Here is a 23,108-nt window from a genome sequence, read left to right on the forward strand (position 1 = left end):
GTCTGGAGGCAGAGAGCGTGTGGTGGAGAGCAGTGCCTAGATAGTGATTAGACAGGGACAGACTGAGGGCTTGAGTGAGGGTTTATGTTCTGTGTGTGAGTGTGGTGGGGGGGGGGACCTTTTAGGACTGAGGTAGCTATTCCCAGAGCTAAACTGCAGAGTGAGATTTTTACACATTACTGACTGCCTAGAGAGGCACACAGTCACTTTCATAACAGTTGCTCAATGTAAGCTCTTGGGTCAGATATTGGAAGGCAGTGGTGTTTGGGCCTAAAGATCCAAGACGTTATCAGAACATGCATGTGTAACAGACCTGAATTGGTTAAACTCCTCAGCTTGGAATACGAATCCAACTTGTACCTTTTCGGTGGCACAGCTGGCTAAAGGTGTTTCATGAGGGTGGTCACGGTACAGCTAAGCACAGTGACCCCCGTCACATGTAACAGGACAAACAAAACACAGTGCCTTCATAAAACCTTCCATCTTTATTTCCAACTAACAGACCTCAGCTTACAGCGGGTGAATCAGACAATTCAATAGAAAACCTGCAATATCTCCAGGAAGAGAGAGATTTTGGAGAATAACCAGGACCACCTGGTCTTCTTGTTCTTGCCTCATGTCCACCATTGTGTTTCCTCTCAATACATCCATCTTTATCCCTCCTCCCTCTCTTTCTCCATCCATCCATCCATCCATCCATCCCTCTCTCTCTCTCCCAGATGGTCAGTGGGCGAGTCAGGAGTCAGTCTCCCACTCTCAGTCTGGAACCGCCCCTCTCCTGCAAGGCCCCCCTGCCATTGGTCCTTGGTTACCACGGTGGCGACATGGGCTGGGGGTTCTGGAGGTATGACATCACCACGGCTGAGATGGACAGCCTGATCGAAAGAAGAGATTGAAGAAAAAAAAAGGATGAGAGAAAATAAAAATTAATTAGCAATAAATATTGAAGAGATTGCTCAGCAGAAGCATCAGTGCCTTCAGGTTCGGTGGTTACACTGTGTCCTCTTTTTCACAGATCTAAGATCAGCTTACCATCCCTTAGGTCTTAACCTTCACTATAAAAGAAAAACCAAACCGACCTTGGATCAGTGTGTGTGTAATATATATATACATACACACACACAATAAAAACAGTAGGGACTCGCCCACATCCATTGTGATTAGGCCTATATCGCAGTTGCTGCATATAACACTTCAACATTTTGCTGATCCACACAGTTTGTGTTACCAGCCAGGACGGCATAGAGACAATCTTTAATAAAAAACTAATCTAGGTGATGGACTGAGAGGCATCTCCTACTGATGTCCTGACACACTCTACTTTACCTGCAGAGCCACACACACTACTTTTCCTGGAAAAATGCCACACAGACACACACGCTCCCACAAAGTAAGTGGTATTATCTGCTGTAGTTAATTGTTATGGGTAAATGCAACACCTGGAGGTCAATGTTAAAAGCTTTTGGCCATTAAAGCTGAGCCCATCGCATGTCACAATGCCAGGTAGAGCCGAGCATTGCCAAACTAACTTCCGGTGTCTTTAGTTTTATTGCCAGGAGTGCATTCATTAGCGCAACCCGTAGCAAAACATTTAGCAATGAAAAGTGTTTTTTTATTGGACACATTCCGGTTAGTCCCTCCTCCGTTTGGTTCCTAGGGAATTACACCCCAGGCAGAATAAGAGCTGCCAAACTAACTTCCTGCTGCGTCCTGGTATTACAGTTAACACATTAACAGTGAGCCATTATGAGACAGATAATAGATAACTCTGCATTTTGGCATAATAGCAGACACTTTTTACACTTTTCTTTCACTCGCCCTCATAGTCGCATACAGACCCTGGGTAGGTTACCTGGGTAGGTTGGAAATATGAGACTTGATAAAAGAGACAGAACACATACACACACAGACAGAGAGACACAGAGAGAGAGAGACACACACACATATTTGTTCTACTCACATAAAGCTGCTCATCATCTGTTTGGTGTCTTCGGAGCTGCGTGAGTTAGCGAAGCTGATGAAGGAGCAGTACACTGCTATCCACGCACACCACTTTAACTGAAACACACAACACAGAAGGTTAAGGACCACAGAATGACCCACATACTATACTTTATAATGCGCTGTGTGTGTGTCAGCTTTTCTGCATGAGGCTGTAGAAGTGCTGTGGCATAGCCAGACAGTTACTAATGTATGGGGTGTAAGATAATGTGCCTACGTGTAACAGGTTAAGATCATACTGCAATTTCAATCCACTGCTTGAAATGTCACCATTAGCATTGCTGAATATGTGCCTTTTTCGATGGCGCAACTGGCTAGTATGTTGTCAAGCGGGCGGTCATGTGTGTTTGAGAAGCAGAGGATCACTAGTTTGAGCTCAGTAAGACGACAGGGAGAGTGAAGGAAGATACGTTGCTATGCTAGCACAGGGACACCGGTGCCCTACATAACATTTTAGGACTGATTTCAGGGGCAGCAGAGGGAAAGGTGTTGATTAAAAGAGCCATTAAATAGTTGGTAGCGTCAAGGTTACCGGTGTGCTGGACTTTTCATCAACTCCACTATCGGACGTAGTGACAATTCATCCAATCGTAGAGTAGTAGACCGTCACATTACCTAGGTGGGTGTAACGGTGTATCACCCAGCACCACACACAGTCAATTAGGGATATGTGACAGAAAGTACTGGCTCCAGTTGATTTGGGGGCACACACCCTTCTAGGATAAACCACTCAGTTGAAAGGTTGGAGTTGGTCCCCAAGTGGTAGACTTTAGTCCCGTAAATGGGAACACAGTGGGGCAACTTCTCCTTTGGGAGGTTCTCTCACACACACACACACACACACACACACACACACACACACACACACACACACACACACACACACACACACACACACACACACACACACACACACACACACACACACACACACACACACACACACACACACAATGGGGGAGGGGCGAGGTCGTCTGTGTGTGTGTGTGTGTGTGTGTGTGTCAGTGTGGTAAAAACAGATGTCTCTGGGTCACCTTCAGCATCAGGCCACACATGCTGAAGATCATGCCGAGTAGGTTCATGTAGTCTGGAGTCGGGTCTTCCAGGGTGGGGTTTGCTTCCGTGCTGGGGGGCTTGTATCTGTAACAACAACAACCAAGATATGAATGACCCTACCACAAATAACGCAACTAGCTACCTTACTTAGCTATACGTCAGTGTAACAACATCTAGTTAGTTCACAAAATGACAGGCGTTCTAGCTAGCTTGTTAGCTAGTCTATAATCGCGTTAGAATAGTGCTGAAGACGTGTGATTTAGCTAAGTAGCTATCTCGTTAGCGCGCAAACCCAACCACATTTACTCAATTGTACTCACCGGATAATTTTGTTTACCCTTTGTGGGCCTGACATGTTGTTTGCGGACATAATGTCCTTCTTGTTGAGATATTTTTAAGGATTAATTTAGTGGCAAAACGGTGTTGAGCGGGACCCGTCAGCTAGCTCGGCGAATGAAGGGGCGGGGCCTATAATTTCCGCCGTGCGATGGATGTATTTCAAAATAAATGCTTTAAAGGACGCGAAGGACTCTATCAATGCGGAGGGAGAATGTTCGGACTTTTATTTTGACACAAATACTTTTACCCGGAACGAAACGATTATCACAGACAGGAAGTAAACCACACATTTGCAAAAATATTAACATTCTGGAGCATAAACTGTAGGGGGAAAAAAGTACGTTCGTTTGCTGTTAGCTAACAGAAATCAATATGAGTCAGTTAATGATTGCTCTCTCATCAAACTAAAGCGAACAAGCAAGGTATTTCAGGTAGATATCATTCCAAGTTCCATAATGCTCTTTCCATAGCACTTGCTCTTTCCACTACTAACGTTAGCGTAGTTGATGCTCAAGTCAGGAGAAAAATAATAGCCAAATGTTTCAACCTCTCTTTCTACAGGCAGAAGTGTGAAATGTCGTTTCCCCAGCCCAAACCTGAGGTCCCTCAGCTCCCCCAAAACCTTCTCAGGACCATAGACTGCCAACAAGGGGCTGTAAGAGCTGTGCGATTCAATGGTGAGAACTCAAACAAACACCCATACCGTGAGGTATGACTGTTGCTCTACTTGGAGCTGCTTGTGTATCTACATAACGCGTTTCAGGTGTTTTTCATCCTCTCATTTTCTCTCGACCCACCTCTCTCCCCCACCCCTCTCCCTCTCTTTCTCAGCTGATGGTAACTACCTGCTGTCTTGCGGCAGTGACAAGTCTCTGAAGTTGTGGAGTGTAAGTCGAGGGACACTGCTGAAGACGTACAGTGGCCATGGATACGAGGTTCTAGATGCTGATGGGTCAGTGTCTGTATTATTACACAAACCTATATCAGAAAGTAAGCTGGCCCTCTTTGAAGTCTTGTAGATCGATGCATTGCGCTCTTTTTGGTTGTAAAGCCCTCTTGCATAAACTTAACTACGTTACTTAATTGTTAACCTGCAGAGGTACGAGTTACCAGACCCAGTCTCAGGGATGGCTTACTCTGGAGATCCCTTTCATCTCCACTGAGTTAGGTACATTTTTGAATCTGATTTAACCAAAAAGGGTGTAAAACGTGATGATTTGGTGTCTACAGCAGGGGTCTCCAACCTTTTCTGTCACGAGACCTGCAACTCTTCCCGGGGTCCTAGGTGTTCAACAGATGTGTTTTATGTCAATATACCTCGTAAAATCATTTTTAAAACTACTCTCAATATTACAATTATTCAAAGAGAAACATCGTAAATTGATGTTTTGAGTCCATGTCAGTGCTTAAATCACATCTGAAGAAAAGAATTGGTCTGAAAAAAAAACAATTAATTTAAACGTTTTAGTGAAGAGGGGAATGTGTCAGTTGAGCAATGTTTCTGCTGAGACAACTGCTGCAGCACGTCATGGCAGGGTTTGCAAAACAATCGCCACCCAATTGATACAAATAATCAAAATATAGTTCTGTCAGGTAAGCCTACTTTGCACTTAACATTTAATTGAGAAGGTTTTGGGGGAAAGTCTTTCTGTCTACCCACAAGACGGTTATCATCATTGCTAACTTTCCTGCAAACAGAGTGATAGATAAACACGTGCACTAAACAGACAGCAATATTGCTGGAAATGAATTGTCAGATATTGTGCTACGTTTGGATTTTGAAGGAAGTGGTGGCTAACCAGGAGAGGGATATTGTCACTGTGGATTTGATTGGATAGTAGCAGGGAGCTTTATGTCTAGGACCGTTTGCGATGGAACACATTTAAAAAATGCACTTTCAGAACTGATTGGCGAGCTACTCACAGGTGGGCTGAGAGCTACTGGTAGATCTGCCTGATGGAGACCCTTGCTCTAGAGCAATACAGACAGCTGATTGAGGAACACTTTATTGAAGAATGTGTTTGGTAAAGGCCAAATTTGGGTTAAATAAAGCTGATCCTAGATCTGATTGAGTGGGAAGCACTTAACTTCACTAAGCGTTCTCTTTCAGTGTGATAGCTAGCTTATATGCAGACGCCAAAGCCTGTATGTTCCCCTATATGAAGTAGGAGATATGCATTAGAAATGATACATACGGTATAGTTGATAGATAAGAAGCAGCACATTTTTTACTCATTCAGTATTCTTGTTTAAGTTCCCCTATCCATCCATCTGCCTTCTGTGTCCATTACTCTCTGTCTGTCTTGCCTCTGCTGGTCATTCTCTATGTGATCAATCTGCTTGCTTGTGTAGTCTTCCTCTCTCCATCTGCCTGCTTTGTCCTTCACTGTCTCCCTGCTGCCTCTGGGCCCCTGGGGGAATATGATCTGAGGTAGTGGTGTGTGTCTTACCATCGATTCCTTCCCTAGTTCCTATGACAACAGCCAGCTGTGTTCCTGCAGCTCGGACAAGACGGTGATCCTCTGGGACGTCGCCACGGGACAGGTCACCCGGAAACTCAGGGGTCACGCTGGGGTGAGAGAAAACAATACAACTATATTTTCCTGTGTCACAGAGAGAGAGATGGAGTTTTAGAGAAAGAGGGGAGGGGGAAAGAGGCGGGTAGGAGAGGTCAGGTGGGTCAGAAAAAAATATAGAAAGAGAAGTTGAGATGTTGAAGGAATAGAGACAGGAAAGAATACAACAACTAAACCTCTAACTGGAGCCATTTATTAACATGGATATGGCTCTGCCTCTGGTCTGTCTCTCTGTTTGCAGAAAGTCAACTGTGTCCAGTTCAATGAAGAAGCTACAGTCATTTTATCTGGTGAGTTTTCTCGTTCCTCCGTCCTTCCTCAGCAAAGTGCATCTCAGTCACCTCTACAACCAGGTTTGTGGCTTCAGCATTGTCCTGCTCATCCACAACAGGACCCACCTCAAGTGTGTGTGTGTGTGTGTGTGTGTGTGTGTGTGTGTGTGTGTGTGTGTGTGTGTGTGTGTGTGTGTGTGTACTCGTGTCGGTCTCTAGGCTCCATAGATGGTACAGTGCGCTGCTGGGACACCAGGTCCAGAAAATTTGACCCCATCCAGATTCTGGACGAGGCTCAGGATGGTGTCAGCAGTCTGAAGGTGTCTGAACACGAGCTGCTCACTGGGTCAGTACCAAGTCTGAACCTTTCTGTTCATTTCAGTTTGATTCTTATAGAAGAGTCCTCTAAGCATCTTTTCTATCTCATGTCGTTCTCCAGGTCAGTGGACGGGAGAGTGAGACGGTATGACCTGCGGATGGGCCAGCTGCATGTGGACTTCATCAACAGTCAGTATCTAGTCTTACCAACTAGTTGTTGTACTAAATATCACTAACTTCTGTACCTAAACCACGCTGAGTCGCATTGATTTGTTATGTGTTTGTCTCTGTGTTCCAGGCCCCATCACGTGTGTGTGTTTCAGTGCGGACGGCCAGTGCACTCTGACCTCCAGCCTGGACTCCACCGTGCGTCTACTGGACAAGAGCACAGGGGAGATGCTGGGAGAGTACACAGGACACAAGATGAAGGGCTACAAGCTGGACTGCTGTCTGTCTAGTAAGGATACTCACGTCCTGAGCTGCTCTGAAGACGGACACGTGTACTGCTGGGACCTGGTAGAGGTACGAGGGATGGATGATTTGTTCATCTAATAGATAGTTCCACTACCTATCAAAATGAATTGATTTGATTGGTTGATTTTGCTAACTGGATGCGTATTTGAAACGGAATAGCACAGCAGTATCTGTAAATGTCAACAGCTGCAGATTCAAGGACTTGGTATGTGTGTCTATTGGTGTTAGATTCTTTCCCTCTTTGAACATCTCTTGTTTCTCTCTCAGGGTTCTCTGATGCTGAAGCTGCCAGTCGGGAAGGCTGTCGTCCAATCGCTGTCTTTCCATCCCTCGGAGACCCGCCTCCTCACAGCCATGGAGGGGCGTGTCCAGGTGTGGGGGGCGGAGCCAGAGGAAACTGAAGAGGAGGTGGTGGTTGTTCAACAGGAAAAAGCATAGTAATCATTAGGTGGACATGACAGAAAGGACAAGAGTCATGATATCGTCAGAACTGATGAGTACTACTGTACTGAACTGCCTGTTCTTCACTAAGGGTTAGGGATCGGATTTTGGTTCAGGGAAATGGTTGTGTGGTTGAAAAGTGCCGTTGCTTCCATGGCTAAAATATGGAATAAATCAATGAAAGTACTGCTGATGTCCCAGCATTATCAATAATGTTTTTTAAAATATTCATTGTAAATATTTTGTAAATGATGAGTTTTGAATAAACCCTTTGTATTTTCCAAATGAACCATAGGCTCTAATATATATTTCTTAGTAGCCATGAGGGAAAATGTAATTTCACTCACCAACATTGGTCATAAAACATGTAGATATGGTTGTCTTTATTACGAGTTGTACATATGAATGTGGCACATGGACAAAATAAATTAAGTAGCATCATACCGTTAACATCTCAAATAAATAAATAATTTATTTTACATAAATACCTTGTTGGTTTGCTGAGGACCTTTTTTCGAATTGTAACAGTTTTACTCAACAATCAACCATAGTGTTAACCACTATTCATTTAATCTATGCAGCAAAATAAGATCCATTCAACGTCATTGGTATAATAAAAAAACTCCCCCAAAGCAACTTTAAATAAATATAAATATATACATACGCAAAATGAATGCATTTCTTTCTAGCAAATTATAGCTACATCTGTAATCTCTTTCCTCCTGATTCTCCTTTTGTACAGCCTGAGCCTCTATGCCGCTCCCATTGCATTCTGAACAGCCAATGGCCACGGCCCAAAAGTCAATGTTCAGGCCCTCCCCCTTCACGTCCAGCTCCTCCCCATTAACCCACACAGGTACACCCTGCAGCCGACAGCTTCTCCACCTTGTGCCAGCGATGGGTGTTATCCAAAAAGGCTAGATCTTCGTGGTGGGTGGGCCTGCAGCATGGTCCATTCTGCCACGGCTCTCCATTCTGCTCGGGCAGGGCCCCCCTCAGGAGCAGGTTGGTCAGGGTCAGATCATGGTTGGAGCGGACACGGGGACAGTCTCCGCTGCAGTACTTGAAGAGGACGGTCTCGTCCGCGTCGTAGCCCAGACCCAGCTCTCGTACCTGGAGGAGGATGGAGCGGAGACGACATTGGGTTGAAGAGCGGCGGGACCGGATTGGGATGATTGGGGATGGGACGGAACCCCTTTGGTCTTCTACTGCATATCCGGAACCTTCTGTGTTCTTATTGTTGTTGTTCCCTTTGTTGGATTCTCCTCCTCCACCTCTCCTCTCCTCCTCTGATGGGGAGGATGATGCTTGCCCTCGCTGCTCTGAAAGATGGTGATAAAGAGAGAGGGTTATTAAAAAACTCATCACACCAGCTTGGACCAGATGGCATTACACTCTAGACTGCAGTAGACTGATAGTCAGTGCTACCCTACAGAAAAACTCCAGAACAGAAATCACACAATATGCTCTCAAAATTCTCCAGTGACTGTGTATGCCTTGTCACTCAAGTCCCAGTGTCAAACATCATCCTGATGTAAACCAATCTCAAAGTACACAACAATATCTAGACACATATAACCCAGTACAAAACTGAAGAAAATAGGAAGAAATTCTATCCTGTCCCATCTCCAATGTCGAAGGTCGTGAGTCGTGACCCCCATCCATCCTTACCGAGTAGTGAGCGCAGCCAGTGTCCCTCTCCTCTCTGGACACAGAACAGCAGAACAAACAGCTTCAGTAGAGACCTCATATCTCCCCTCTTCTCTTATGTTGATCCCTCTTCCTCTCTAAGTAAACGATTGAACAGTGGATGAGTGTCTACGAGTGATGCTGAGATGCAACAGAGTCCCAACCTCCATTATATATCCCTCCGAAAAGAAGGGGGGATGAGACAGGATGTGGGGGGCGGTGAAACGGAGGGGGGGGGGTACACTAACCCGTTCCTTGCCAAAGCGCCAAGCCCGTAGACTCACTTGAGTTTTGACGGTTAGCGGTTTGATTGTTGGATGGGTGTTTGACCAAGAAATGTGTCATATTGGGATTATATTTAACAGGTATAAATTGCATTCTGAGGGCCCAGGTGTTTTCCGATGGATGCAAAGGCTGCTTCATGGGAAAAATGAAATCTGGAGGCTAATAACTTAAAGCTGTTTTGAAGTTGAATGGCGGGCCAGGCTGGTCAGAGGTTGAGCTGGTTGGCAATTGATGCTAGGCAGAACTACCACTTGAACAGTTGAAGAAAGAGAGAGAGAGAGGGAGCGAGAGGGGGGGGGTGTAATATAAACAAAGACCTGGGGGATTGACACTGACTTGAGGACATAGAGACAGTTAAAGTCAAAAGTCCACCAGGTCAATGTTCAAATGAGACAGAAAGCGAAGAATGCGTTTCTGTCTCTTTCGGGCCAGTAAAGAAAGAGTTGAAATAAAAGAGGGAAGGGATGGTCGTAATTAAAAAAGAGAAGAAGGAAAAAAACACGACAGGAGATATTTTAATGGACATTCCGAGACTGGCGACTGACATTCCCAGATCTTCAGTAACTTCTTCCATAAATTCAGGGATTTGGTTGGAAATGTGGGCTTGTCAGGTCACATTATCAGACCAAATAATTTAACTGGGCTTGATTGAGATTGCCAATGGAATAGCCCCATAACCCTGCCCATCTGGCCCTCTAACACACACACACACACACACACACACACACACACACACACACACACACACACACACACACACACACACACACACACACACACACACACCTACCCATAGAGCTCTCTCTCTCTGCTTGTGTGGGTGGGTGGGTGGGTGGGTGAGTGAGTGAGTGAGTGAGTGAGTGAGTGAGTGAGTGAGTGAGTGTGTGTGTGTGTGTGGGTGTGTGAGTGAGTGTGTGTCAGTCAGTATCTGTAACATGGAAAAACACTGGGCGCCCAAACCGTCTTTTCACAATCACAACCAAATAAGCCCATGGGCGGAAGAAAGCATGTAGTCTAGGCCTAATATGACACTGTATCAAGATGACATCAGCTATCATTCCTTCATTCCTTCTCTTTTGTGTGTGTGTGTGTGTGTGTATGTGTGTGTCCACGAGGGATATTGAGAAACAGCTCACCTGCCAATACAGCTCTCTCTCTGCTTGTATGTGTGTGTGTGTGTGTGTGTGTGTGTGTGTGTGTGTGTGTGTGTGTGTGTGTGTGTGTGTGTGTGTGTGTGTGTGTGTGTCAGACTGCATTGATTCAGAGGGTTTATTCAGTGACCAATTCAGACAATAATCTTCCAGACTGTTAAGAGTTTTCATGAATGCTTTGATGCTGCTGACCATCATGTGATGACTGTGACACAAACCACATCTAACTGGTGACTAACCCTCCTGGTGGGAAAGTGAAGCTAATGATGTTTGAGGATATGCGTTCAAGTCTCTTGTCTAAACTCTCAATGACGTCTTTAAGCCCTCACGGACCGTATGACTGGACATTTCTCACTAGGTGAACATCCTGATCATCAACAGTGACAAGACGACTGAGTCGATTCCACTCTCTACTACTTTTGCTCTTCACTTTTTCTCTCCTTCCATCATCAGCCATCACTTTACCCAGAATACCTGTCCCTGCATCTCTGTGCACCATTCATGTACTGTCTCCATGATGACATACTGTACATACTCCAGGCCTGATGCAGCTCTAAGCCCTCTCCTGCCTCTGAAGAGAGAGACAGACTGTTTAAGGTTTAAACATAGCTCCTGTAAAACCTACACATTATACACATTCTGTTTTTTTACATCAGTCATCTCCGCTCCACGTCTCTCCATCCTCCTCTACCCGGAGAAGTTCTTTCTGTGATTTAAGGCAAGGTAAATACACGCTACGCAATTAGTAAGAACCCTAATTACCGAAAACTGACTTTAGGACAACACCATGTAAGAAATTGAATGAATTGGGCTTCTAACGTGTGATGGTAGGTCTATGTAGTGAAGCACTAGGTCAGGGGGGGAGAATACCTCAGTAACAGCTAAGGTGTGATGGTAGGTCTATGTAGTGTAGCACTAGGCCAGGGGAGGGAGAATACCTCAGTAACAGCTAAGGTGTGATGGTAGGTCTATGTAGTGTAGCACTAGGTCAGGGGAGGGAGAATACCTCAGTAACAGCTAAGGTGTGATGGTAGGTCTATGTAGTGAAGCACTAGGTCAGGGGGGGAGAATACCTCAGTAACAGCTAAGGTGTGATGGTAGGTCTATGTAGTGAAGCACTAGGTCAGGGGGGGAGAATACCTCAGTAACAGCTAAGGTGTGATGGTAGGTCTATGTAGTGAAGCACTAGGCCAGGGGAGGGAGAATACCTCAGTAACAGCTAAGGTGTGATGGCTAGGTCTATGTAGTGTAGCACTAGGTCAGGGGATGGAGAATACCTCAGTAACAGCTAAGGTGTGATGGTAGGTCTATGTAGTGAAGCACTAGGTCAGGGGGGGGGAGAATACCTCAGTAACAGCTAAGGTGTGATGGTAGGTCTATGTAGTGTAGCACTAGGCCAGGGGAGGGAGAATACCTCAGTAACAGCTAAAGTAAGGCAGAAAATCCGAAGTACGATCAGATACAATCTGGTGTATTTATGTTACTGTCTGGAATCAGTGACGACAGAATTAGGAAGATTTGAGAGGCTTTGGGATTGAACATGCTGACCGTGCAGGAATGTGTAAATGCCCACAGCTACAGAATGGTACATGGTGTAGACAGTGACTTAGCCTACAACTCAGAGGGAAATATGATGTGAGTAAGCATGGTTACGGAAAACCATGTGTCCAATGTTCTATACTGAGAAGGAGCACAGACACAGACAACACCCATAGACATTGTCGTCCGCTGGTTGGTGTCTTTCTGCCTTTTGGTATTCAAACAAGCAGCCAAGACATTTGTCAATCAAACCTAGCTGACTCTATGGCCTTGCTGGGCTAAAAGTGATCATTTCCAAATACCCTATGCGAAACATGAAGTGCAATATACATTTGTTTCATACTATATGCATGATACACCATTGTCTGTATAGGCCTAAATGAGTTATTTTTTCCTGACATGACACTGTTGTCAGATTCTTCTCATTCCTCTCTACCTGAGACATCTTAAATTCCAGACCATATCTTCAAGAGAAATACCAAGGGGATTGTTCTATCACTGTATCCCTCCTCCTCCTTCTCCTCCCTCTTTCTCTCTCCATCTTCATCCTTTCTCGGGCGCGGAGGTGGAAGGAATGTGTCAGGCCCTTTGCCCTCTCACGCTCCATGTTTTCCGAGAGGATTAACCGGAAGATGAATGTGTATTGAGAGCTTCTTTCTGTATTCCGTCTCTTACCCGGAGTGCTGATGTCTCACCTGGAGAGAAGCTCTGAGTTAAACGGCGGTCATCCCGATTCGATATGATGCCTTCATCACAAAAGCATCTTGGACGGCCAGTCACTGCAGTGTCAAATCCTTACTCCTTACACCGAGCCAATGGTTGATGGTGTTACTAATTGTGCACTGTAGTAATGATAACAATGTTGAGCATTGCTTATTGGCTACCTTGTGTCCAGCCTCTACCTTACACAGATGATCTACTGTGAAGGTGACTTGTTTATAGGGGATCTACAGACCTTTCAATATCAGATAATGCCACTCTGGATCAGTCTCACTCTGCCAAACCATAACCATTAACCTCAGAGAAACATACTTCAACTGATCTTAGAGCAGTCTTTCTCCCTGCAACTACCAGACTGCTTGGCCCAGGTTCAAAACACAACTGGATCAGGCCCTGTAGGGATCAGTGGGAAACACATTTGTTTCAAATCTCTTCTCCTAACGTTTGGTGTAGAGCAGTAAATAAGATAAACTCTCTTGGAAGGGTCAGAGTCTGCCTGTCTGTGTCTGATGGGCTTACCAGTGTGTTGATGGTTGTAACAGGCTTCTCTAAGCACAGTTCTAGGACCAACTGAGCTAACGTCCCCCCAACATGGCCTGCTAACTTGAACCATTAAGGGAGAAAGATGCCAAAACTGACCATGACTAGGGGGGAACTTATCCTATTCGCTAAGGGCATCTACTGGTTTAAGAGATCCTGAGGTTGCTGTCTGTAAATTCCTGGCAATAGACATATCACTCTCTGAGATGTCCCATTGATAGACTGATAGGCCCATTTAGGCCTAGAGTAGGAGGGATCCTTTCTATCAGACTGATAGAATTATAGAGTAATCTAGGCCTAGATCGCGGAGGGATCCACTGGACAGACTGATAGAGTGATAGAGACATGTACTGATGGAGGGATGAAGGGACACTCAAAATTCATCGATAGCTCTATTGATACAAAATGAACATTTTAAACCATACTGAGGCTAAACAGTGTTGGTTTCTAGTACATTGTTTACAACAATGAGTAGAACAAGCATATATTTTTGGGTTCTGATGGGACTCATGAGGCATTTATTATACAAGTTATATTCTTAAAGAATCAATGGGTGTGTGTAAATAATTTTAAAGTAAAATATATATTAAGCAATTACAAATTTACCCTTTAAATACTATAACTTATAAATGTCTCAAGTGCACAGCTCAACTGCCTGTCACGACTTCCGCCGAAGTCGGTCCCTCTCCTTGTTCGGGCGGTGTTCGGTGGGTCGACGTCACTGATCCATTTTTCGATTGGTGGACACGTTGTGTATTTAAACCTGTTTACAACTCTTGTCCTTGTCGGAGATTGTTTGATTGTATGTATTATGTGTTGGTGCGCACCGGGTTCTTGTACCCACTTTTTAGTATTGTGTAATTTTGGTTTTGGAGTTTTGTTAAGTTATTAAAAACACTCCAGTTATACCAAGTTCCATTCTCCTGCTCCTGATTTCCCTGCCACCAACACGCACCCATTACACTGTCTTATCCTAAAAATACTGTATGTACAAATGCTGTCAACTACCTTGTCTCAGTAGGCTTATGTATTAGGCTTGGTCAAATGTCCAGAACTAGGCTTAATCTGTGTCTGGGAAACCCTCCCCATAACGTTTGACATGAGTGAGTGGGATTGAAATATGTTTACATTACAAGTACATTATTGGGGTAAACCTACTCTAAAAGCATTTATTCGGCCATTTGAGAGAAGGTTTGAATCCTAATCAACTCATCCAATGTGAGTACATCTGTTGAAGTACAGTAGATCAGTAAAGCTACAGTACTCGAGCATTAGTTCAAACTGCTAAAGATGAAAGCCTTAGGTCAAATGAGCTTTTGAATTTCTTGTCTTTTTCGGCTTCAGACAAAAGCTAATATTTCTCTTAAAAAACTAATAACCTTTATGAATAGATATATAGAAGAAGAAACATGTCACATCAGGCAATAGGAGATAATTTAGCAATGTGTACGATGGAATTCCTTTTTGAATGATTATTTTGTCATTTTACCCAATTTCTCTCATCGCTGTAACTCTGCAATGGGCCCGGGAGAGGCGAAGGTCGAGATACGTGTCCTCCAAAACATGTCCCACCAAGCCATGCTGCTTCATAATAAACTGCTTGCTTAACCAGAAGATAGCCGCACCAATGTGTCAAAAGAAAAATCTTTGACTGATGACAGCTTGCAAGCACCCCGGCCCGCCACAAGGAGTCGATAGAACGTGATGAGCCAAGGAAAGCCCTCTGTCCGAACCCTCCCCTAATCCAGACGGCGCTGGGCCAATTGTGAATCACCCTATGGGATCGAGCCCCAGGGTAGCAGTGGTCTCTGCGGCCCCATCATGAACACAATAACCCCAGTGACACTGGGATTAGAAAACACCAGCTGTCCCGCCCGTCCGTCCCCCCTGGAGTCCATGAGATCTGACACAGCATATAAAGGGCCTTCGGAAAGTATTCAAACCCCTTGATTTTTTGGCCAGAACCTAGGAAGAGACCTAGAGAGGAACCAGGCTATGAGGGGTGGCCAGTCCTCTTCTGGCTGTGCATGACATCATTTCGGGAATTTTCAAAACTGTTTAAAGGCACAGTCAACTTAGTGTATGTAAACTTCTGACCCACTGGAATTGTGATACAGTGAATTATAAATGAAATAATGTGTCTGTAAACCATTTTTGGAAAAAATACTTGTGTCATGCACAAAGAAGATGTCCTAACCGACTTGCCAAAACTATAGTTGTTAACAAGACATTTCTGGAGTGGTTGAGAAACAAGTTTAATGACTCCAACCTAAGTGTATTTAAACTTCCAACTTCAACTGTATGTTTATTTTACCTTCATTTAACAAGGCAAGTCTGTTAAGAACAAATTCTTATTTTCAATGACGGCCTAGGAACAGTGGGTTAACTGCCTGTCCAGGGGCAGAACGACAGATTTTTACCTTGTCAGCTCAGGGGTTTGAACTTGCAACCTTCCGGTTACTAGTCCAACACTCTAACCACTAGGCTACCCTGCCACCCCTGTGCCTTTCCAAAAAAATTTCCAATCAATTGAATTTACCATAGGTGGACACCAATCAAGTTGTAGAAACATCAAGGATGATCAATGGAACCAGGATGCACCTGAGCAAATTAGAGTTTCATTGCGAAGCATCTGAATAAAGTATTTCAGTTTTTTTATTTGCAATAAATTCACAAACATTTCTGCAAAACTGTTTTCCCTTTGTCATTATTGGGTATTGTGTGAAGATTGCTGAGAAAAATATCTATATTTAATACATTTTTAGAATAAGGTGGTAACGTAACAAAATGTGGAAAAAGTCAAGGGGTCTGAATAATTTCCAAAGGCACTGTACATTATGGGCCGTACATATAAAGCGACAGAGTAGGTGCTGATCTAGAATTTGGTACCCCCTTTCCATGTGATCTTGTTCATTACTTTCCAAAAGTTAAAACTGATCTTAGATCAGCAATCATACTCTGAGATGCTCCAGGAATACGGAACCAGAACCTCCTCTGTGGTACATAATCTTTATGTGCCAGGCAAAAATGTTGCCCCAACACAAAAGGCTGGGTATGTCTGGTGTATTATGATGCACTGTATGTGTCAAGTGGAACAGTGTTTACACATACCAACTGAAATGCCAGAGAAAAAACTGATTTGTGATCCTGCAGCTATCTATGTCAGGCATGGTATTTTCAAATGTCAATCTGTACAATTGTCTTAAAGTGTGGGGAAATACTAGATTCTGTGTAGAATTCCTATAAATATTATTGTCCATTTCCCCTTCACTTGAACCTTAGCTCTAAAAACTCAGTCATAACAATTCATTTTTCTACCCTTTCAAGTATGCATACAGTACATTACATTATCCATATCTGTCTCAAACCTCCAAACTCCAACCTTTATCTGCTTGCCCTGATATACATGGTCATTGACAGGTAGAACGTGAAATGGGTGATGGGCGATATGGTCAACATGGGCAATATAGGAGATATGGGTGATTCAGGAGATATGAATGGTGTAGACAATAAGCGATATAGGTGATAATAGCGATATAGACGATACAGACTATAAGGACAATATGCGTTACCCATGGGTGTTCCCACTCCGTAGGCCTTGGAGTCGATGAGGCCCCCTATCTGGGTAAGGTTGCAGTTGCGCTGGGTGACAAACTCAATGGTTGTGGACTCCATGAGGAAAGCGTAGTCGGAGGTGAGCACGCGCTGGATGCCCGTGTCTATGTTTTTCACAATCACAGATGTTCGCCGGCTGTTCATGAACTCCCACATCTTGTCGTAAGTGGAGATCTTCGTCTTCTGTCAAACCACCGGAGGAAGAAAAGGAAGATGAATGAAATCCACCTCTTCTAATAAGAATTGGCTTTTCCACTGTCAATCAATCAATAAAATTGATTTATAAAGCCATTTTTACATCAGATGTCACAAAGTGCTTATACAGAAAGTCAGCCTAACACCCAAAAGAGCAAGCAATGCAGATGTAGAAGCACGGTGGCTAGGAAATACTCCCTAGAAAGGCAGGAGCCTCGGAAGAAACCAGAATCAGAGGGGTAGCCAGTCCTTTTTTGGCTGTGCCCGGTGGAGATTATACATGGCCAATACTTTTTAAGTACCTTGAACAGAGGGGTTTATTATATTTTCTTGCTGTCTTTCCCTACAGCAGGTCGCTATTTGAGTGAAACCCACAACACCGCAGATGACCACTTATCCCAGTGAGCCCAATGGTTTGCTAGCTACCTTGAAAAAGGTCATGGTAGATCCATCCTCCACCACTCCGTACAGGATCTTGGTCTGTTTGGCCAGGTCATCGGCCGAGTCAATGGGTGACTCCATTCGCTCCACGGTGAGGAAGGCAGCCAGGTTGGCCGTGTAGGAGGAGATGATAATGAGGGTGAAGAACCACCAGATGCCCCCCACGATCCGGTGGACAGGGCCTTAGGCATGAGCTCTGAGCCTGGGTACAGAGGGGAGGGGTGTAGGGGGTGGAGAGATAGAATTCCAGAAGTTACAGCAAGGGTGTATGGAGAAGATGTCTACATAGGCAGCATCCACAAAGGACTTAGTGAGGGGTGATATTGTGCTCTGTGGATCATCCGGAGTAGCCTGATTGGGACTTGAATCCAGGCCACTGGGACTGTCCGTCGATTAGTAAGAAGGTTGCTATGTGTTGTACTTAAGCCGCACCATTATGTATTGGGAGTTGGACAGTAGGGGGTTGGTTTCACGGACCCAGATTCAACTACTACTCCTGAACTAAAGCATGTTGAATGGTGAATATCCATTGACAGAGCGTTTTACACATCCTTAAAATAGGATTTATCTGGGTCTAGGAAACTGGTCCTAAAAAGTATACTCAATTAACTTACCGTCCGTCAACACAGATCAGTCACTTCTTTAAGTTACACGTTTACATTTCAAAATAAAAACTTTAGTGGAAACTGACAACCTGGTTGGGTCTGACTGTCATGTACCCAAGGCAACCTCACATCCTGACCCCACGTCCCACTACCCACTATGGGCACTGATTTGTTGCGGGCAATGGGGAGAGGACTCTGGGTAGTGGCACCTGACACAAACTGTTCTTGTTGAATAAGTGCAGCATGGCTAGTTGGTAAGAGATAAGTCATACCTAAAGGATAGTTCACTGGTTCGTCCTTTTCATGCTCACCCAAACATGTTTTGATAGGAAACTATCACTTTGTCCTTTTCAGGTTCCAGCAAATTTGTTGGATGCGTAACCAGGCCAGCACAGACTCTGCTCAGTCATATGAAAAGGGTATCTGTTACACTGAGACCCTTATCAATTATTATAATTTTGTTTTATACTACTGGGGGAGGGTTGCAATGCAACCCCACTTAATCTATATACAGTTGAAGTCGGAAGTTGGTAGCATTGCATTTAAATTGTTTAAATCGGGTCAAACATTTTGGGTAGCCTTCCACAAGCATCCCACAATAAGTTGGGTGAATTTTGGCCCATTCCTCCATGCACACCTGAAAGAGCTGGTATAACGGAGTCAGGTTTAGAGGCCTTCTTGCTCACACACGCTTTTCAGTTCTCCCCACAAATTTTCTATAGGATTGAGGTCAGGGCTTTGTGATGGCCACTCCAATACCTTGACTTTGTTGTCCTTAAGCCATTTTGCCACAACTTTGGAAGTATGCTTGAGGTCATTGTCCATTTGGTAGACCCATTTGCGACCAACTTCCTGACTAATGTCTTGATGTTGCTTCAATATATCCACATAATTTTCCTGCCTCATGATGCCATCTATTTTGAGAAGTGCACCAGTCCCTCCTGCAGCAAATCACCCCCACAACATGATGCTGCCACCCCCGTGTTTCACGGTTGGGATGGTGTTCTTCAGCTTGCACACCTCCCCATTTTTCTCCAAAGATAACGATGGTCATTATGGCCAAACAGAACTATTTTTTTCCACTTTATTATGGCGGGTTGGAGCAGTGGCTTCTTCCTGGCTGAGCGTCCTTTCAGGTTATGTCATTATAGGACTTGTTTTATTGTGGATATAGATACTTATGTACTTTCCTGCAGCATCTTCACAAGGTCCTTTGCTGTTATTCTGTGATTGATTTACACTTTTCGCACCAAAGTACGTTCATCTCTCGAAGACAGAACGTGTCTCCTTCCTGAGCAGTATGACGGCTGTGTGGTCCCATGGTGTATATACTTGCGTATTATTGTTTGTACAGATGAACGTGGTACCTTCAGGCATTATGGAAATTGCTCCCAAGGATGAACCAGACTTGTGGAGGTCTACAATTGTTTTTCTGAGGTCTTGGCTGATTTCTTTAGATTTTCCCATGATGTCAAGCAAAGAGGCATTGAGTTTGAAGGTAGGCCTTCAATCCACAGGTACACCTCCAATTGACTCAAATAATGTGAATTAGCCTATCTTGGGATAGGAGAAATGCTCACCAACAGGGATATAACCAATTTGAGCACATTTGAGAGAATTAAGCTTTTTTGTGTATGGAACATTTCTGGGATCTTTTATTTCCGCGCATGAAACATGGGACCAACACTTGACATGTTGCATTTATTTTTTTGTTCGGTATATTTTCCTCTCCAGCTTCCTCTGTACATTCATTTCGATCGGAAAACGAGGTAGCAACATTATTCTTGTTCCCACTCTAACCCAACTACAACTTTTAAGGTTAAATGGTGCCTTCCTAAACCCTTTCTAAGCCTTATATAGATGCTTCATAACTTTTCCACCATGCAGCACACACCCAGAGGCCCTGTGTCGCCCGGAGCCTGGCCTAAAACCTTGGACCCCAGAGAGAGTGGACACGGAGATAGCCACAGCACCAGCAGGCTGAGGCAACTACCTTGCTGCATGAGAGCCCCGACGCCGAACCAGAAACTATTGAGCAACGTAAAATTGTTTTCCACCACGTCCGAGTCTGGGTTGCACGGATGGGGGTTGTACCACTCGTACGGGCTGAACCTGTGGTGGAGAGAGCAAACAAGACACTAAAATCAATCAAACAAAATAACATTAATGGCCAGGATGGTCTAGTGGTTAGTGCCTACACATCTGTCGGTGTCGGCATGGGTTCAAATCCGGCCGACTGCTTTTGACACACACCATCTCCTTCAACAATCTGTCCAATAGAACACACACACAATACCTTTACATTAAAAAACGAACAATGTTCAAGCTTCCCTAAAAAAACTTTAAAAAACGTGAAAATCGTGTTATTGTAAGGCGACCAAAACAGCTCCTATGATCCTCTACTATGCCCTCTGGGTCCCTCGCTCCTCTCGAGAACAAACACAAATCATTTCCCAACAACATATTGACGTATTCAAATGCTTTCAGTTTGTTGTGAGAGGCCCAATCGATGGAGTGGAATAACATTGTCACTGGAGAGAACGTCCCCATCCCTGATCATCTTTGGACATTGAGTTTTATCGACTGGAGGATCCTTTCTGATTCTGATTCCCCCCTGGTGGTTTGAGACCCCATCACCCCCCCTCCCCAATTCAGCCAATATGCCTTCTTCCATCCATAGACTTCCTTGTGCATGTCTAATCCTCCTCCCCCTCCATTGCCTGACTCACACCTCTCCCCTTTTCCTCCCCATCACTGCCTCCCTCCCTCTCTCCCTTCTTGCTTCTGTGCCCCCTAAGGGTGATGAGGGATATTCCTCATTTAATATCTTAAGTGAGAGTGGAGTCACATTAGCAGTGGGCAATTGGGTTAGCATTAAGCATCAGAACCTGATATACCAGTCTGCTGTGTGATGGTTTGTAGCTGTATCACCAAACCTGATGGAGTTTGTGCTAGAGGATTGGAGGGAAGAGCAGAGCACCCGGCTCATATTTGTATAATTTTGGGGGCAGATGCGAATAGGGTGACTGTCACACCCTGATCTGTTTCACCTGTCTTTGTGATTGTCTCCACCCCCTCCAGTGTCGCCCATCTTCCCCAATAACCCCTGTGTATTTATACCGGTGTTTCTCTGTTTGTCTATTGCCAGTTTGTTTTGTTCGTCAAGCCTACCAGCGGTTTTTCCCTTGCTCCTGTCTTTGCTATAGTTCCTGTTTTCTTGTTTCCCGGTTTTGACCATTCCTGCCTGCTGACTGCCCGCCCTGATCCTGAGCCTGCCTGCCGTCCTGTATCTTTGCCCCATCTATCTGGATTACTGACCTCTGCCTGATCCTGAGCCTGCCTGCTGTCCTGTATCTTTGCCCCACCTATCTGGATTACTGACCTCTGCCTGACCTGACCCTGCCTGCTGTCCTGTATCTTTGCCCCACCTATCTGGATTAGTGACCTCTGCCTGCCCTTGACCTGTCCTTTTGGCCACCCCTGTTCGAAAAATAAACTTTTGTTATTTTGACACTGTCTGCACCTGGGTCTTACCTTAAACGTGATAGTGGCAATCGTCACCTACACAACATCAAACATACAGAGAGCTATAGACACCCATGGGGCTGGGGATTTGAAAAAAACATCAGGGCTTTATTCCAATCTCCATACTACCTCTAGAATCAATGTACTCTAAGTGGTATGACAGTATAGACATTGGAACACAGCCCAGGTTTAATGTTCTGCTCATTGTTTCAGAATAAATTCCTAGTAGTAACTGATGTTTGACATTGATATATACTAGACTATGCTGTTTGCTTCCATGAATAGGATCAGGGAAGTAACGGAGGGTAAATGCATGTAAAAAATAGTTTATGCACCTTTTACACCAAGTTAGTGTTGTTTGGATTAATGTTGTTGAGCATTTACCAACCTTTGTGTTTACCACTACATCCCTTATTAGCATACATTTGAAACTGTAATCAGAATTACTTTGCCAAGTGTTTATGGTTCTCTGTATAAAAAAAAAGTTTATTACACAAAGAGGATGTCACGTTCTGACCTTAGTTCCTTTGTTTTTGTCTTTGTTTTAGTATGGTCAGGGCGTGAGTTGGGGTGGGCAGTCTGTTTTTTTTCTATGTTGGTTTTTGAGTTTGGCCTAGTATGGTTCTCAGAGGCAGCGGTCAATTGTTGTCCCTGATTGAGAATCATACTTAGGTAGCCTGGGTTTCACTTTTGGTTTGTGGGTGTTTGTTTCCCGTGTGAGTGTTTGGGCCACACGGTACTGTTTCAGTTTTGTATTTCACGTCATCGTTTATTGTTTTGATTCAGTGTTCAGTGCTTTCTTTTATTAAAATCATCATGAACACTTACCACGCTGCACTTTGGTCTCCAGACGACATCCGTTACAGAGGATGAATTGCGGGCTATTTACTTAAAAACCAGTTTGGTATGTGGATGCATTCCAAATGGAACCATGTTCCCTAAATAGTGCACAACTTTTGACCAGAGCTTCATGTTCAAAAGTAGTGCACTATATTTGGGATGTGGATAATTTAGCCTTTTCTTTACTGCTTCTCCATATACACTCCACATGGGAATCATTTCCCTGGACTTCCTCGGCCCCATCGGGCCGCCTGATTGTCCGGAATGTCAATGAGCTCTGTCTACTTCTAAACGCCAGAGACCATGCGCTGCTCAATGTCCCCTGTAGTGCGGTGTGTGACATTGTGTGACAGTGTGAAACTGTGTGTGAAAGGAACGATTGTGTGCGTGAGGTTTCTCTGTGAGGTTTCTCTAAACTACGTCTAGTAATACGAGAGGTGCGTCTTTCTTTTTTGCATCGACGTCGTCATCCCCACAGTGACCGTA

General features: G+C 44.4%; 3 protein-coding genes and 1 pseudogene across 6 annotated transcripts; 1 reads left to right on the forward strand and 3 right to left on the reverse strand.

Moving 5' to 3' along the window:
• Nucleotides 1-465: 465 nt before the first annotated feature.
• LOC116355492 (protein Asterix) lies at nucleotides 466-3,508 on the reverse strand. Its single transcript, XM_031799652.1, has 4 exons — nucleotides 3,378-3,508; nucleotides 3,036-3,141; nucleotides 1,961-2,058; nucleotides 466-875 (listed from the first exon to the last, which is right to left on the reverse strand). The coding sequence occupies exons 1-4, from the start codon at nucleotides 3,425-3,427 to the stop codon at nucleotides 809-811; spliced, it is 321 nt and encodes a 106-aa protein (XP_031655512.1). The 5' UTR covers nucleotides 3,428-3,508; the 3' UTR covers nucleotides 466-808.
• LOC116355491 (WD repeat domain-containing protein 83) lies at nucleotides 3,051-7,766 on the forward strand. Of its 4 annotated transcripts, none has more exons than XM_031799650.1 (9): nucleotides 3,051-3,827; nucleotides 3,958-4,073; nucleotides 4,228-4,348; nucleotides 5,865-5,970; nucleotides 6,214-6,262; nucleotides 6,464-6,590; nucleotides 6,684-6,751; nucleotides 6,861-7,084; nucleotides 7,304-7,766. In XM_031799650.1, the coding sequence occupies exons 2-9, from the start codon at nucleotides 3,971-3,973 to the stop codon at nucleotides 7,472-7,474; spliced, it is 969 nt and encodes a 322-aa protein (XP_031655510.1). In that variant the 5' UTR covers nucleotides 3,051-3,827; nucleotides 3,958-3,970; the 3' UTR covers nucleotides 7,475-7,766. The 4 variants fall into 4 exon arrangements, with proteins under 4 accessions (XP_031655510.1, XP_031655509.1, XP_031655508.1 ...); XM_031799651.1 differs by having other exon boundaries at nucleotides 3,655-3,818; XM_031799649.1 differs by having other exon boundaries at nucleotides 3,648-3,818; nucleotides 6,214-6,590.
• Nucleotides 7,767-8,320: 554 nt separating this feature from the next.
• On the reverse strand, nucleotides 8,321-9,227 carry LOC109876036 (persephin-like). Its single transcript, XM_020468516.1, has 2 exons — nucleotides 9,149-9,227; nucleotides 8,321-8,799 (listed from the first exon to the last, which is right to left on the reverse strand). Exons 1-2 carry the CDS (start codon nucleotides 9,225-9,227, stop codon nucleotides 8,321-8,323), a joined length of 558 nt encoding a protein of 185 aa, XP_020324105.1.
• Nucleotides 9,228-16,701: 7,474 nt separating this feature from the next.
• LOC116355426 (glutamate receptor ionotropic, kainate 2-like) lies at nucleotides 16,702-22,639 on the reverse strand (annotated as a pseudogene).
• Between the last annotated feature and the right edge of the window lie 469 nt (nucleotides 22,640-23,108).

This window comes from Oncorhynchus kisutch, linkage group LG20 (genome assembly GCF_002021735.2).
Source record: "Oncorhynchus kisutch isolate 150728-3 linkage group LG20, Okis_V2, whole genome shotgun sequence".
Lineage (NCBI taxonomy): Eukaryota > Metazoa > Chordata > Actinopteri > Salmoniformes > Salmonidae > Oncorhynchus > Oncorhynchus kisutch.

What these genes read in the sequence shown, in the direction of transcription:
- LOC109876036 (XM_020468516.1), bottom strand. Translation starts at nt 9,227, where the DNA reads ATGAGGTCTCTACTGAAGCTGTTTGTTCTGCTGTTCTGTGTCCAGAGA. An exon ending in CTGGCTGCGCTCACTACTCG is followed by an intron (nt 8,800 to 9,148) that starts GTAAGGATGGAT and finishes ACCATCTTTCAG; the next exon opens with AGCAGCGAGGGCAAGCATCA.
- LOC116355492 (XM_031799652.1), bottom strand. Translation starts at nt 3,427, where the DNA reads ATGTCCGCAAACAACATGTCAGGCCCACAAAGGGTAAACAAAATTATC. An exon ending in AGGGTAAACAAAATTATCCG is followed by an intron (nt 3,142 to 3,377) that starts GTGAGTACAATT and finishes TTGTTGTTACAG; the next exon opens with ATACAAGCCCCCCAGCACGG. An exon ending in CAGATGATGAGCAGCTTTAT is followed by an intron (nt 876 to 1,960) that starts GTGAGTAGAACA and finishes TCTTTCGATCAG; the next exon opens with GCTGTCCATCTCAGCCGTGG.
- LOC116355491 (XM_031799649.1), top strand. Translation starts at nt 3,971, where the DNA reads ATGTCGTTTCCCCAGCCCAAACCTGAGGTCCCTCAGCTCCCCCAAAAC. An exon ending in AAGAGCTGTGCGATTCAATG is followed by an intron (nt 4,074 to 4,227) that starts GTGAGAACTCAA and finishes TCTCTTTCTCAG; the next exon opens with CTGATGGTAACTACCTGCTG. An exon ending in AACTCAGGGGTCACGCTGGG is followed by an intron (nt 5,971 to 6,213) that starts GTGAGAGAAAAC and finishes CTCTGTTTGCAG; the next exon opens with AAAGTCAACTGTGTCCAGTT.